We start from the raw sequence: 15,000 nt of genomic DNA on the forward strand, positions 1-15,000 counted from the left end.
GCATATGCTCTCACACACACACACACACACACACACACTCACACACACTCACACCACTCACACACACACACACACACACACACACACACACACACTCACACTCACACTAAGAGTGGAAGTGAGAACAAGTCTGGGGTTTCTCAGCACGAATCTGCCAATTAAAGATCAATTAAAGTTCACCATGAGTCAAATGCCACTGTGTGCTACCTCCCTCCCTCCCTCCCTCCCCTCCCTCTCCCTGCCTCTCTCTCTCTCTCTCCCTACACCTACATCTGAGCACAAGTGGTGTGTGTGTGTGTGTGTGTGTGTGACTGTAACAGTGCAGGGTCCTGCTGCCTTAGCTCATGCCCCATCCCAGCATGCCCTGCTAACCCTCACGGAGAGCAGCGCTGCACCCCACCCCCACCCCCCCCCCCCCCCCCCCCCGTCTTGATTGTTAAAAGCTCCGTTTTCTACGCCAGTCTCTGAAAGTTGAGTTACACAAGAAGAGGAGTTACTTATCACTCCAATTCAGAGAGAGAGAGGGGGGGAGAGAGAGGGAGAGAGACAGAGAGAGAGGGGGAGAGAGAGAGATGGAGAGAGAGAGGGGGGGAGAGATGGGAGGGAGAGAGAGAGAGGGAGAGAGATGGGAGAGAGAGAGAGGGAGAGAGAGAGAGAGGAATACACAGTGGCAGACACACACACTGATTCCGAGATGCTGAGTTTGGCGGAGTTTGTGTTCGTGCTGAGAAAGCCGACAGCGGCGTTGCCCGGATCTTCCACTCTGCCCTCTGTAAGGGGCGAGGGCGTGCGGGGCAGCCCACGGGCAGCTAAAGGCAACAGCGAGGCCGGCCCAGGGGGGAGGGGCAGGGAGCAGCAGGAAGGAGCTTCGAGGATGCTGGGATATGTAGTTCCGACCGCACACATCACAAATACACGTGGTCTGTATGAGCAAGGGAAGCAGACGGAGTTGCGCAGGGGCGTAAGGGCTGAAACTGCGCGTGTGCCTGTAGCTTTGAGACCTACACAAGAGGAGATGCCAAGGTCGGACGAAACTGACCTCAGATCAGCCCTCATCACCCCCACAGCTATTGCGTTCAAGGGAGTCAGTGTTGTCAGTAGGTGCGCAAGTGAGTGGTTATAAGTGACAGTTCTGAGGTCAGTTCCTGAAGTGAGCCGTGTCATTTCTGCTCAGGTTGGCAGCAACCACAGGAACTCTGTATTCAGCACTGCCAAGCCGGACCCTCTGTGTGTGTGTGTGTGTGTGTGTGTGTGTGTGTACGTGTGTGACGTTGAATATAATTGGACTTAAATGACCCAGACTCCCCAGTGGCAGTGCTACAGTTTCAAAACTGCAGTCCTTTGGTAACACTTTTTACAGCGTCCATCTAGTTCTGGGAAGCCTGAACTCAGTTGACATCTGGCCTACCAATAAACAGCTGAATTTACTGGGCAGTTTTATTCTCCATGACAAAAAAAAGTTGCAACCAAAAGTGTAAGTGTATAAATGTTGAGTCTCTCAGCAGTGGGGGGCGGGGCAGGTCCCTGATCCTGCTGCCGTGTAATTGGGTCAGCAGTAGGGGGCGGGGCAAGCGCCTGATCCTGCTGTCGTGTAATTGGCTACATCACCGTGAAAACACAGGAGAGGCGACGGTGCAACCAAAGACTGCGACACAATCACACCAAGATGAAAGGATAAACAAACAAACAAAAACAAGTAAACAAAGGCACATCTACTTCTAGTCAGCTGGTCTATTTAATTCTAAACAAAAGGGGGAAAAAAACGCTGCACTTCCACAGCCACAAAGCGTTCGCGGAAGGTTTCCTTTTCCGTACCGGAGCCATGGTTCTCCCTAGAATCCCGAGTTGTGCTGCAATTCCGAAACGCTTTTCCAGCCACTGCCAGCATGGGGGATGAAATGAGGCAAGATCAGCAAAAAAGGACGTGTGTGTGTGTGTGTGTGTGTGTGTCTGTGTGCGTGTGTGTGTGCGTGTGTGCGTGTGTGTGTGTGTGTGGGTGTGTGTGTTCATGCACGTGTGTGTGTGTTTGCGCCAACCTCGTGTGGTTGGCAGCACGTGTGTGTGTGTGTGTGTGTGTGTGTGTGTGTGTGTGTGTGTGTGTGTGTGTTCATGCACGTGTGTGTGTTTGCGCCAACCTCGTGTGGTTGGCAGCACGTGTGTGTGTGTGTGTGTGTGTGTGTGTGTGTGTGTGTGTGTGTGTGTGTGTGTGTGTGTGTGTGTGTTCATGCACGTGTGTGTGTGGGTGTGTGTGTGTGTGTGGGTGTGTGTGTGTGTGTGTGTGTGGGTGTGTGTGGGTGTGTGTGTTCATGCACGTGTGTGTGTGGGTGTGTGTGTGTGTGGGTGTGTGTGGGTGTGTGTGTTCATGCACGTGTGTGTGTTTGTGCCAACCTCGTGTGGTTGGCAGCATGTGTGTGTGTGTGTGTGTGTGTGTGTGTGTGTGTGTGTGTGTGTGTGTGTGTGTGTGTGTGTGTGTGTGTGTGTTCATGCACGTGTGTGTGTTTGTGCCAACCTCGTGTGGTTGGCAGCATGTCTGACAGCCCCTGCCACGCCGTCACCATTTCAGGATTCCGCTGATCCGCAAAGTTCTTCCAGATCCGTAGCGCACCGTCGTCTGCAGCGAAGAGGAGAAACTCAGGAAGAATCCACAACCCGAACCACTCATGAACCATAGTCTCCACACAGGCCCGAGCTGATTGGAGGGGTTCTAAGTGGCAGGTGAACTGACCAGTAGCGGTGAGGAGGAGGGAGCAGTCATGTCCATTCAGATACTCCATGGCTGTGATGCGGGTGTAGCGAGGATTGCCATTGTAGAAGTAGTCTAGTCTTTCTCCTTTCTCCCAGTCCCAAAAACTACACACACACACACACACACACACACACACACACACACACACACACACACACACACACACACACACACACACACACACACCATCAACCCTTAATAGTAACTTAAGTAAAAGACAAAGGAAAAGGGGTTAAACAACATTGTGGTGCTAGAATGTTTGATATTTCTAACACATTTGAAGTCAGCCAGCTAATACTCCACCCCATCACTAGTGTGAGACCTTTCTGCTCCTGATGTTTACAAAACATCACAGTGACCCACTACACGCTCCCTACGCCAAGAGACGCTCAAATTAACACCGCCACTAAAGAGGAAAAGACCTGCGTGAAGTCAGTAGCACGTTTAGAATTTTGTAGACGAGGAACTACATGTGTACACACTTGCACACTGCTTGTGTGTGTGTTCGTCACCGTGCAGTCCCACTGCGGGAGTGTGTGTGGTGTGCACCGCGTCCAGTGTGTTGGTTCAGCTCATGACCTGGTTCCACCAGCATTAATTAAACAGAGACAGAACGAACGTTGTGCACGTCTAAGACGGATCTCTCGCGCTCCAGGGCCCGGTAACCACTCCCCCAAAGCCCAGTAACCCCTCCCCGAAAGCCCATCACCAACTCAGTGTAGGTGTGTATAGTGTTGCATATCCAAAGGGGAACTGGGGTTCTACCCCCCATCTGGGAAACTGCAACATGTCCTTGGGTAAGACTCCTAACAATATGTTAGCCTACTTCTGTGATATTACTGTCTACCAAACCTATGTAAGTAATTTGTCAATGAGCTTTTAAGGTCATAAAGAAAAGGAATAGTCCATCTTTACGAAGACCAATGGATGTAATGTAGATGTAGAGTCTATGGGCAGCACCGATATATCCTAAATTAGGGACTAGAATCTATGTATGATTGATGTCATGGCTCAGCTCGACGGCAACAACGCCACTCTAGTTTGGGGGGGGGGGGGGGGGGGGGGGGGGGGGGGGTGTCACCAGACTCCTCACTCACCAGATGGAGTCTTTGTCCGCCACGGCGATGCAAGGGTTAAAGGGGTGGAACTTCACAACTGAAGGGACGCCTGGGTTCCTGTTTATAAAGATCTGATCATCCAATCGGGTAATTCCTAGACGAAGGGGAGTGGCAGGGAAGGCCGTCAGTCAAAACTCAGCAATAATAAAATGGTTCACTCTATAGTTTGGCATTAGATGAGTAATAAAGCAAAAACAAAGGATTAACATATTTGAAGACATCTTCCAGGCAATATGATGTATTGTATTAATTATTGATGTGTTCTTCCTTGAGTAAACAGCATGAAGATAATCAGAAAGAAAAGTGCTGGAGTTAGAAATAGAACTTTTCTTCATGTTTCAGTCACACCGAATGACCCGATCACGACTGCGGAACGCTCGTGAGGTGGCGTGACGTCAGCGGTGTCGCCCCGTGGTGAAGAAGAATGAGAGTTTTGGGAAGGGAGAGGCAGAGAGAATGAAGAATGAACGGAGAGAGCTGGAGCGTTTATGACCCGCCCACATCTCCCTCTCTACCTGTCTGTCTCTCTGTCTATCCGTCTTCCCCCACTCCTCACCCCACTCTCTCGCCTTCTCTCTCTCTCTCTCTCTCTCTCTCAGATACATCTCTGCTTTATTCTGTTAAATGTTACATTTAACAGCACCAACCAAAAAGCACCCCAAATATAATACTGGCCAAACAAGAAAGAGTTCCTGCTTGTGCCTTAGCAAGCCTTGCTACGCTAACATCTCCCTTTACTCTGTCTGTCTGTCTATCTGTCTCTCTCTCTCAATCTCCATCTCTATCTTGACCTCTATATATCAATCTCTCTATCTATCTATTTTCCTGTCTGATTCACCCCCCAGTCTAGCTGGACAGACTGAATGAGGACAGTCCACCATAGTTTTCTCCCCCCCCCGGAACTTCAAACAGAGCGAAGGGTTAAGAAAATACTGTCTGAGAAGAAAAGCGAGTGATGAATGAGAAAGATTCATTCACGTGGCAACGGGAGTCTCCACTGTGATGTCGTCAGATCCTGGCGTGCGTGCGTGTGTGAGTGGTTGCGTGGGATGCGTGAGTGGGTGAGCGGGTGTGCACGCATGTGTGTGTGTGTGTGTGTGTATGAAAGTTAGCCATTCTGTTTGAAAGTGCACTGACTTCAAAATGGGAGCTTGGCAGCTAGAAGCCTTTAAAGTTCATGACACACACACACACACACACACACACACACACACACACACACACACACACACACACACAAAGTCATATAAACTAGAGAGAAGAAAAGGCTGAAAAAACCAACCAAAGCTACAAGCAGCACGGACACAGTCTGGGAGTTCAGTGTAGCTGAATGGGGATGTGCTGCTCTTTAAGCTACATCACTTCCTACACTCACACGCACATGTGTTGTGGGCAGCAGTGCCTCTCTGAGTGGTGTAGTGTTGTGTAGTGTTCAGTAGTGTTGTGGGCAGCAGTACCTCTCTGGGTGGTGTAGTGTTGTGTAGTGTTCAGTAATGTTGTAGGCAGCAGTACCTCTCTGGGTGGTGTATACTGCTGTGTAGTGTTCAGTAGTGTTGTGGGCAACAGTACCTCTGAGTGGTGTATACTGCTGTGTAGTGTTCAGTAGTGTTGTGGGCAGCAGTACCTCTCTGGGTGGTGTATACTGCTGTGTAGTGTTCAGTAGTGTTGTGGGCAGCAGTACCTCTCTGGGTGGTGTATACTGCTGTGTAGTGTTCAGTAGTGTTGTGGGCAGCAGTACCTCTCTGAGTGGTGTAGTGTTGTGTAGTGTTCAGTAATGTAGGCAGCAGTACCTCTCTGGGTGGTGTATACTGCTGTGTAGTGTTCAGTAGTGTTCAGGGCAGCAGTACCTCTCTGGGTGTTGTATACTGCTGTGTAGTGTTCAGTAGTGTTCAGGGCAGCAGTACCTCTCTGAGTGGTGTATACTGCTGTGTAGTATTCAGTAGTGTTCAGGGCAGCAGTACCTCTCTGAGTAGTGTATAGTGTTGTGTAGTGTTCAGTAGTGTTCAGGGCAGCATTACCTCTCTGGGTGGTGTATACTGCTGTGTAGTATTCAGTAGTGTTCAGGGCAGCAGTACCTCTCTGAGTGGTGTATACTGCTGTGTAGTGTTCAGTAGTGTTCAGGGCAGCATTACCTCTCTGGGTGGTGTATACTGCTGTGTAGTGTTCAGGGCAGCAGTACCTCTCTGGGTGATGCGCTGGCTCTGTCTGCGGACCCCTGCGTTCCTCAGGAAGCGCCACTCCCTCTCCTTCCTCACCTGACTCTCCAAATCATGCTCCTCTGGGATCTGGGGGTGAAGCAGGGACAGGGAGTCAGGGGGACTCAAGACCTGCGACCACAGGTGAGCTAAAGGTAACAAACGCAAGAATCCTTGACACATGCACTCACACACAAACACACACACAGGGCAGTCCAGTTCACTCTGATTGACCTGTTCCAGAAGAAGCTCTCCACACAACTGCAGCTAGCTCCACGCAGACGGCCCACCTCCTAGCTCCTGCTCCCGGTTTGGAGATCCCACCTGCCTCCCTCCTTCCCAGGAGAACCAGGCCTCAACTTGCATGAGGTTACATACATAAACAAAATAATTTCTAAGGGTGGTCCTACCCCCCTAAGGTGCCGGGTGCCGCCCAAACCTTTCTTTGCTCCTAGGGTCACGCTCTTCTGGATTAAAATTGATGATGCCATTCATAGTTGGGATCTGTTGGATCTGCCAGCTCAGGGGTCACAGCCCCAAGTGCCCCTGGGAAAAACCTACCATGATCCATCTACACTCACCAGCCACTTTACCGGGATGGACCCGCTTTTGCCTTCAGAACTGCTTTAATACTACATGGCATAGATTCAACATGGTACTGGAAACATTACTCAGAGAGTCTGGTCCATATTGACATGATAACATCACGCGGTTGCTGCAAATTTGTCGGCTGCACATCCATAACGTGAATCTCCCGTTCCACAACATCCCAAAGGTGCTCTATTGGATTGAGATCTGGTGACTGTGGAGGCCATTCGAGTACAGTGAACTCATTGTCGTGTTCAAGAAACCAATCTGAGATGATTCGTGCTTTTTGACATGGCGCAGTATTCTGCTGGAAGTGGTCATAAAGGGATTGACATGGTCAGCAACAATACTCAGGTAGGCTGTGGTGTTCACACGATGCTTAGTTGGTACTAATGGGCCCAAAGTGTGCAAGGAAAATATCCCCCACACCATTGTACCACCACCACCACCAGCCTGAACTGTTGATACAAGGCAGGATGGATCCATGCTTTCATGTTGTTGACGCCAAATTCCAACCCTACCATCCGAATGTTGCAGCAGAAATCGAGACTCATCAGACCAGGCAACGTTTTTCCAATCATCTATTACACAGGTCAACAAAAAAAAAAAAAAATTTACTGGTGCCCAAAATATTTTAATTAATTTGGGGTATTTTTGGGGTGCTGATTCTGAATATGCTATCAGTTTTGCCAGATTGGCTCAAGTTTTTGAGATTTTTGGTATCTTATTTATAGCACTTATATAGCATTAGCATATAGCATTTATAGCACAAGAAGAAGTTGTAATAACGATCCAGACACATTCTGTTACATTTGTGGTGAATATACACTGCAAACACATAGAAGAACCATAACAGACTTCATAAAAAAAGTGTATTTGGCCTATTTTGGGGTTATGCTTGGGGACCAAGACAAGTCTTGGGCACCACACATAGTGTTTTTTTTACACATTTCACGAAAAATCTCAAAAACTTGAGCCAATCTGGCAAAACTGATGACATATTCAGAATCAGCACCCCAAAGTTACCCTAAATTCGTTGAAATATCTTTGGCCCCAAAAATGCTGTTGACCTGTGTTATCCAATTTTGGTGAACCTATGCAAATTGTAACCTCAGTTTCATGTTCTTAGCTGACAGGAGTGGCACCCGGTGTGGTCTTCTGCTGCTGTAGCCCATCCGCCTCAAGGTTCAACGTGTTGTGTGTTCAGAGATGCTCTTCTGCATGCCTCCATTGTAACGACTGGTTGTTTGAGTTACTGTTTCTGTTCAATCAGCTCAAACCAGTCTGGCCATTCTCCTCTGACCTGTGGCATCAGCAAGGCATTTCATTTGCGCCCACAGAACTGCCGGCCACTGCATAATTCTCTTTTTCGGACCATTCTCCGTAAACCCTAGAGATGGTTGTGCGTGAAAATCCCAGTAGATCAGCAGTTTGTGAAATACTCAGACCAGTCCGTCTGGCACAAACAACCATGCCACGTTCAAAGTCACTTAAATTACCTTCACCATTCTGATGCTCGGTTTCAACTGCAGCAGATCATCTTGGCCATGTCTAAGATCGAGTTGCTGCCATGTGATTGGCTGATTTGACATTTGCGTTAATGAGCAGTTGGACAGGTATATCCAATAAAGTGGCCGGTGAGTGTACATCTTCCATCAGTTCCTGATATTTCTCATTTTAAGTATATATATACACTGTGTTCCAAATTATTATGCAAAAAGTATTTAGGCGTGATAAGGTAATTTTTTTGTTTGTCAGTTAAACCCATTGATGGTGATGTGTGTCAGGGCTCTTTATATCACTGAAAGCAATTGCAGACACCTGTGCTAATTAGTTTGGCAGGTGTGTCAAATTAAAGGCAAGACTTCTTAAGAAGGCTGTCCCACATTATTAAGCAGCCTACATTTTCAGCCAAAATGGGAAAGAAAAAGGATGTGTGGGCTGCTGAGAAGCAACAAATTGTGGAGTGTTTAGGTCAAGGCATGACTACAATCAACACTGCCAAGGCATTTCATCGTGATCATCACACAATCAAGAAGTATGTCGCTGATTCAGAGCACACACGTGTGCGTGCTGATAAGGGAAAATTGAGGATTCTTTCCAACAGGCAATTATGTCAGGTTAAAAGAGCACCTGCAAAAATGCCTTGTCATAGAAGCAGACAAGTTTTTTAAGCTGCTGGTGCCTCCAACGTCCCCCGAACAACAAGATGCAGGTCCTTCAGAGGTTTGCAGCTGTGCATAAGCCATCCCGTCGACCTCCTCTATCCACTGCACATGAGCAGAAACGGCTCCAGTGGGCCAAACAATACCTGAAGACTGACTTCAGAACTGTTTTGTTCACCAATGAGTGCCGTGCAACGCTCGATGGTCCAGTTGGATGGAGTGGTGGATGGATGGAGTGGAGGATGGATGGAGTGGTGGATGGCTGGAGTGGTGGATGGCTGGAGTGGTGGATGGCTGGTGTGGAGGATGGATGGTTGATGGATACCCCATGCAAACAAGGCTACGCGCCAACAAGGAGCAGGTGGTATTTTGGGCTGGAATCATGGGGAGAGAGATTGTCGGCCCCTTTAGGATCCCTGAAGGTGTAAAGATGACCTCCATAATGTATGTGGAGTTTCTCCAACAACACTTCCTGCCATGGTTCAAGAAGAAGAACTGTGCGTTCCGCAGCAAGATCATTTTCATGCATGATAACGCACCGTCTCATGCTGCAAAGAACACATTTGTATCTCTGGCTGCTATGGGCATAAAAGGGGACAAACTTATGGTGTGGCCGCCATGCTCCCCTGACCTCAACCCCATTGAGCAGGGGTGGCCAACCCGTCAGAGACCAAAAGCCACTTTTTTTACGGTGTTACAGCAAAGAGCCACATCATACATTGGCATGCTTGAACATCACCAGGGTTGCCAAGATCACTGAGATGAAGTGAGATTTGATCTTGTAAATTGTTGACGGGGGGGGCGAGTGTATTATTAGCGGAGGTTTAAAAAAACAAACACAAACTTCGATATAAACATAAGGCGTGATATGCTTCAGGACTTTGGCACGGTTGGAGCCCTACGAGCTCTGTTATGTACCCAACTGTTGTTTTCTAGGTCAAAACTGGATCAACTCTGTTATCAACACTTGTTACAACGCCACTGACCTGCGCTCACCTTTAGGAAGAAAAGAACAGACAGTGTCAGTAGTTTTGAAGCTCCCTCAGTCGTGTGCGGTGCCTTTGCTGCACCTCGTATGTGGTTTATTACAAACGTGTGACAGAAGAATTGCGCACCACGAAGATGTAGCAGTGTGTCGCCCTCAGAGCTGATGAGGTAACTGGGCCACGACACAGACCGTTAGTGCAGGTGAGAGCGCGGACCGGCTGGGGAGCCGCATGAAACCAGGCAAAGACCCGCATGCGGCTTGCGAGCCGCGGGTTGGCCAGTCCTGCTCTGGAGCATCATCAGAAGGAGTGTTTATGACGGCAGGATGCAGGTCACATCTAAGCAACACCTCTGGTGGGGTATTCTATCCTCATGCACAACAGTAGAAACAGATACCATCCAAAACCTGACAAATTCAATGGACGAGAGAGTTCAGAAGCTCCTTTTGAACAAGCGGTCCTGTGTGCAAATGTAACATCACCTAGAATAAAGTTTTGACTTGAAAACTGTTGGATTTCAGTTTATAATAACCTGCTAATGCTTATAATTTTTAAAATTACCATTTTTTTTGTTCTGTATAAAAATAAAAAGGTTGAAAACTGCTGTGCATAATAATTTGGAACATGCATTTTGAGTGTTTAATATATATTTTTTAATATACTGATATCATTGGCAGTTTGTTTAAAAACCTTTCAATTTTACTCTAATAGTTGATGACTGGAAAATTACAATGACTGCAATTCATATAGGTAATTTTGGAAAATTCTGAGAAAATATTACTTGCATAATAATTTAGAACACAGTGTATGTATAATATAGCGGAACAGTGTAAAATATATAGTGAATGTCTAAAAAGAGCCTTTGTAAATAACTAAAATATAGCAGTATAGCTGTATCTCACTGTCACCCCTCCTCTCCAATGCTCCATCTGTTTTCTCTCTCCATCTCTCCTGTCAAAGTTGTTTGTGTTTCTCTGCATATTAACATCAGCAACAGAGAACAGCAATAGCAACCGCATCACCTTAATGCAGCAAACTTTAACAGTGTAGTGTACACACACACACACACACACACACACACACACACACACACACACACACACAGTCTCCCTTACATGCATGCACACTCTCTCTCTTCGGGATGCACTTTGTGAGCGGAAGCTCAGAGTAATATGGTTTAAAACTGCAGCTGATTTGTACAACAGAAACAGAATAAAGGAGGGAACAGATCAGGTGATCTGAACAGATGCTCTAAACTCACAAACACACAAGGGTAATGCTAGCTGATACTGAATGCTGTTTTTTTTTTTTTGGGCACATCCACCTAGGCCACACCCACCCCAAGCCACACCCACCACGAGGGTGCTCGCTCTCGCTCTCGCTCTCTCTCTCTCTCTCTCTCTCTCTCTCTCTCTCTCTCTCTCTCTCTCTCTCTCTCTCTCTCTCTCTCTCTCACAAAATGGTGCAGTTAGGCACGCTCACCAGAGCTCATGCTGTAAACATCAATTCAATCAATTCCTCGTTAAGACTTTAACCCCAGAGCTGGCGTCCGTCTTTGTGTTTTACAATTCCATGAAAATCGAGCTCAACGCTCAATCGAGCTCCTCTCTCTCTCTCTCTCCCTCCCTCTCCCTCTCCCCCTCCTTCTGTCTACATTATTAATGAAAATCACAGCTCTGACTACCAATTATACAGTATCCACAACTGTCTCTCTCACCTCTGTCTGCTCCTTTGTTCATATAGTACTCAGGTCCCTTTAGAGGGGAAAAAACTAAGATTTCTCTCTCTCTTTCTTTCTCTCTGTCTGTCTGTCTTTTCACTCTCACACACACAGTACCTGAGACTAACCTGAACTGATCCCAGACCTGTTGGATTAGGAGTGGAGCTGGCACTGATCGCTCAGGTCAGCGTCAGAACTGAGCTGATCTCAGACCTGTGGCCTGGGTTACAGACGCGGCCTAACCTTCATGACGGGCTGGGCGAAGTACTTGGCGCTCCAATCACACAGGCCGGTCTGCAGGGCCACGCTGATGAAGTTCCTGTGTGCAGCGACCTCATCGCCATCCTCCGCCATCTGAGACACACACACACACACACACACACAAGATGTTTCTCCTCTTTACAGCATAGATCACATTGTTCCACATAGCAAATTGTCTACAAACACGGCAAATATGAAATAATAACCAAAAATAAACCATGGAAGGCTTATCAGTACTCCTCACGCGGACTCAATCCAAACGTAAAAGTCCTCACGGAAACCTGTCGCAACGATGGTGAAATCCCCGAGAGCAACCCATACCGGGGCGAGCGATCGCGAGCACGGGCCGCACGGGGGTACGGAGGCTGGGGGGCGAGCGTGCAGGGTGGGGTGGGGGGGACCCAAACCTACGCCAGGTCAACTGCTAGCGCGCCGTTATGAGGACTTCATGGAGCACTTTTACGCATATATTACCTGCTTATAAGTCTTATATGCTTTTGTCTGAATATTCATGTAGACATCCCTAGGTGATATTAAAATATGGAAATAATGAAGAAAATAATGATTACAAGCCCACAATTCGTAAGTATACATAAATGTCTGTGGGATTCGGGAAGCGGATGCATCTCGCACCATTCATAAAGCCTACAGAGACATTTATGTCTAATTATGTGAAGTTATGTAGTCTCATGAATATTTTATGAAGTCCTTAACTGGGGTCGGCAAACTTAGGAAGACTGGAGTCGTACCTGGTCTGGTCCCTTGTCAAACATTTTGCGTGTTCTGGAGAACTGGTGGGAATGAGGCGGGGCCTGACTGCCCAGTGTGGGCGTGTACGGAGGGCGAGAGGGAGGGGCTTCCCGAGTGGGTGGCTTGGGCACCTCGTTGGTAAGACTGGAACTGGACACGCCAGGTATGGGCGGAGACCCACTGCAACGAGACAGACAGCGGTTGGCCCCATGCGAGGCGCAACGACGCAGGCCACGACACACACACACACAACCACACATGCAACCACACACACACACATACACAACCACACACACACACACACCCACCCAACCACACACACACACACACACACACACACACACACATGCAAGTTAATGCACCACACACAGGGTAGAAGCATGCAAAGCCAGGCAGCGTGTAAGAAACCCAGCTGAAATGTAAGTAGATAAGCAAGGCCTTTTATTTAAAAAAAAAAGTTTTTAGGAATGTATTAAAAATGTGGTAACAAGCAGACCAGCGGATAATTCTGCAAAACGAAAGGATTCAGGTTGAGCCTCTTTCCAAAGCATGCAGCTTTTGCTAGTGGGTGTTTACACGTTTGTATGGTCTACACTGCATGGTGTGGTGTTGTGTGAGGGCGTGTGGATTTGTATGTGTGTTTGTCTCACAGTGCCTGGTGAATGAGTGTTCCTTCGCTGGTTGTGGGTGTGTGTGTGTGTGTGTGTGTGTGTGTGTGTGTGTGTGTGTGTCTCACCCTGCCTGGTGAATGAGTGTTCCTTTGCTGGTTGGACTGGCAGGTGCTGACTGTGTGAGAGAGCCAGAGTCCAGAATCTTCTGCGGCCGTGCGTTCATCGTAGCCTTGGTGTGCATGCGCACACGCGCAAGCACCCGCGTACAAACATACACACACACACACACGCACGCACACACACACACACACACACACGCAAAAACACGCCCAAGTTTTTGTTTATAGTTACCTGTCATATCGGAGGACAAAACTGAAAAAAAATTAACCGTCACTGGCTGAAACACTTTCTGTATGTGATTGTGACTTCCTGCGAGGCTATCCAATAGGAGAGCTGCACAGGGGAGAGACTTCCTGAGAGGCTATCCAATAGTAGACCTGCACTGGGGAGATGTGTTGTGTCTGTGTTCTTTCAGCATCTCCACTCTGACACCAGACTGTACAGAATTATATTATAAGGTCACGTTTAGATCCGGATGCCCAGTGGGCTTCTGGGTAAGCCAGCAAAGCCAGAAATGGCGGTGAAAGGTGGATTCATTGGATGTTCTGGGATTTTACTTCAACGCAGATTTGCCTGCCTCTGGACACACACATATACAGATGCACACAAGCACACAAATGCCTCACACAGTATCACACTCAACACCATACAGGTGAAGCGCACCACTGCCGAAACTGAGTGAGAAGGAGACGTCCGGACCACACGGCGCCAGTCTCGGCCAGTATTACGTCACGGAGGCGCTCCCCCTGCGACACAGCCAACACGTTTCGGCCAATGACATCGGCTTCCTGACGTCCTCGCTGGGACGGAGGAGACATCCGGGGGCTGTGTCGGGAAAGGACGGCACTGACGGGCGCGGGGCTGTGGGCACCGTGAGAAGAGGCGCCCTCAACAACCTTCCAAATCCAGTTAGCCGCCGTGCGCTCACCGGCTTCCAGCTGGAAACTCCGATTAATGGGATTTGTATGCTAATAGAAGGGGGATAAGTGTGTATGTATGAGTGTGTGTGTGTGTGTGTGACAGGAAGGGCAAGGAACGTCAATCGCTAGTGCTTGCAAATCGCAGTTTCATTGGACACTGATGGGCGCAGAGGAGCGAGATGAGATTCTGATAACGGAAAGGTGACCTTTAACCCCAGGGAGTGTGACTGAGGGAGGGATGCAGAAAGAATGAGAGATTAATTAAAGTAGAGACACACAGCAAGAGACACAAAATGGTACCCAAGATTAGACAGACAGGGAACACAAGGTATGTGTAAAGGAGAAATGACACACACAAGCCCATGGAGCAACACATTTGTTTTCTAAGAATTATCCATGTATTTGTGTATGATTTGATTTTTTAATAGCAAAGCAGCCAATAATACCGGAAGGGCAAACCCAGCCCGCCCCCTCTCTTTGGCCGCTGGATAAGAAACGTACAGCAGTTTGTCACCAGGGAGAAAATCAAATATGCGTTGCGAGAACCTAACGAAAGCTTCTGTTCTTCTTTCCATCATCCCCCCCGTCATTTCCCCGTATTCCAGGTGAGCAGGCCACCGTTTTAGTCTCACTCGTTCTTTCATATCATGTTGTATCCTTTTCTTCTTTTTCTTAGATGTGAACAACTGCACCTATTGTAGTACATTCAATAGTGTTTACTACATGAACTAGGTGCAATAAAATACACCATGGAACCTTGGGAAAGAAAGGAAAAAACAAAAACAACAGGATGTTTTAGACCTGAAAATCTACCAACACT

At 47.9% G+C, this 15,000-nt stretch overlaps 1 protein-coding gene across 1 annotated transcript in view; it reads right to left on the bottom strand.

Annotated features, from left to right (window-relative positions):
- The window catches only part of rptor (regulatory associated protein of MTOR, complex 1), a 127,880-nt gene that overhangs the window by 23,705 nt on the left and 89,175 nt on the right, over positions 1-15,000 (bottom strand). Inside the window, 7 exon segments of the mRNA XM_077015489.1 lie at positions 2,510-2,611; positions 2,726-2,850; positions 3,844-3,958; positions 6,044-6,149; positions 11,762-11,872; positions 12,529-12,709; positions 13,266-13,369. Coding sequence (XP_076871604.1) covers positions 2,510-2,611; positions 2,726-2,850; positions 3,844-3,958; positions 6,044-6,149; positions 11,762-11,872; positions 12,529-12,709; positions 13,266-13,369 — 844 coding nt within the window.

Source organism: Brachyhypopomus gauderio, chromosome 8 (assembly GCF_052324685.1).
Source record: "Brachyhypopomus gauderio isolate BG-103 chromosome 8, BGAUD_0.2, whole genome shotgun sequence".
NCBI classification, from domain to species: Eukaryota; Metazoa; Chordata; class Actinopteri; order Gymnotiformes; family Hypopomidae; genus Brachyhypopomus; species Brachyhypopomus gauderio.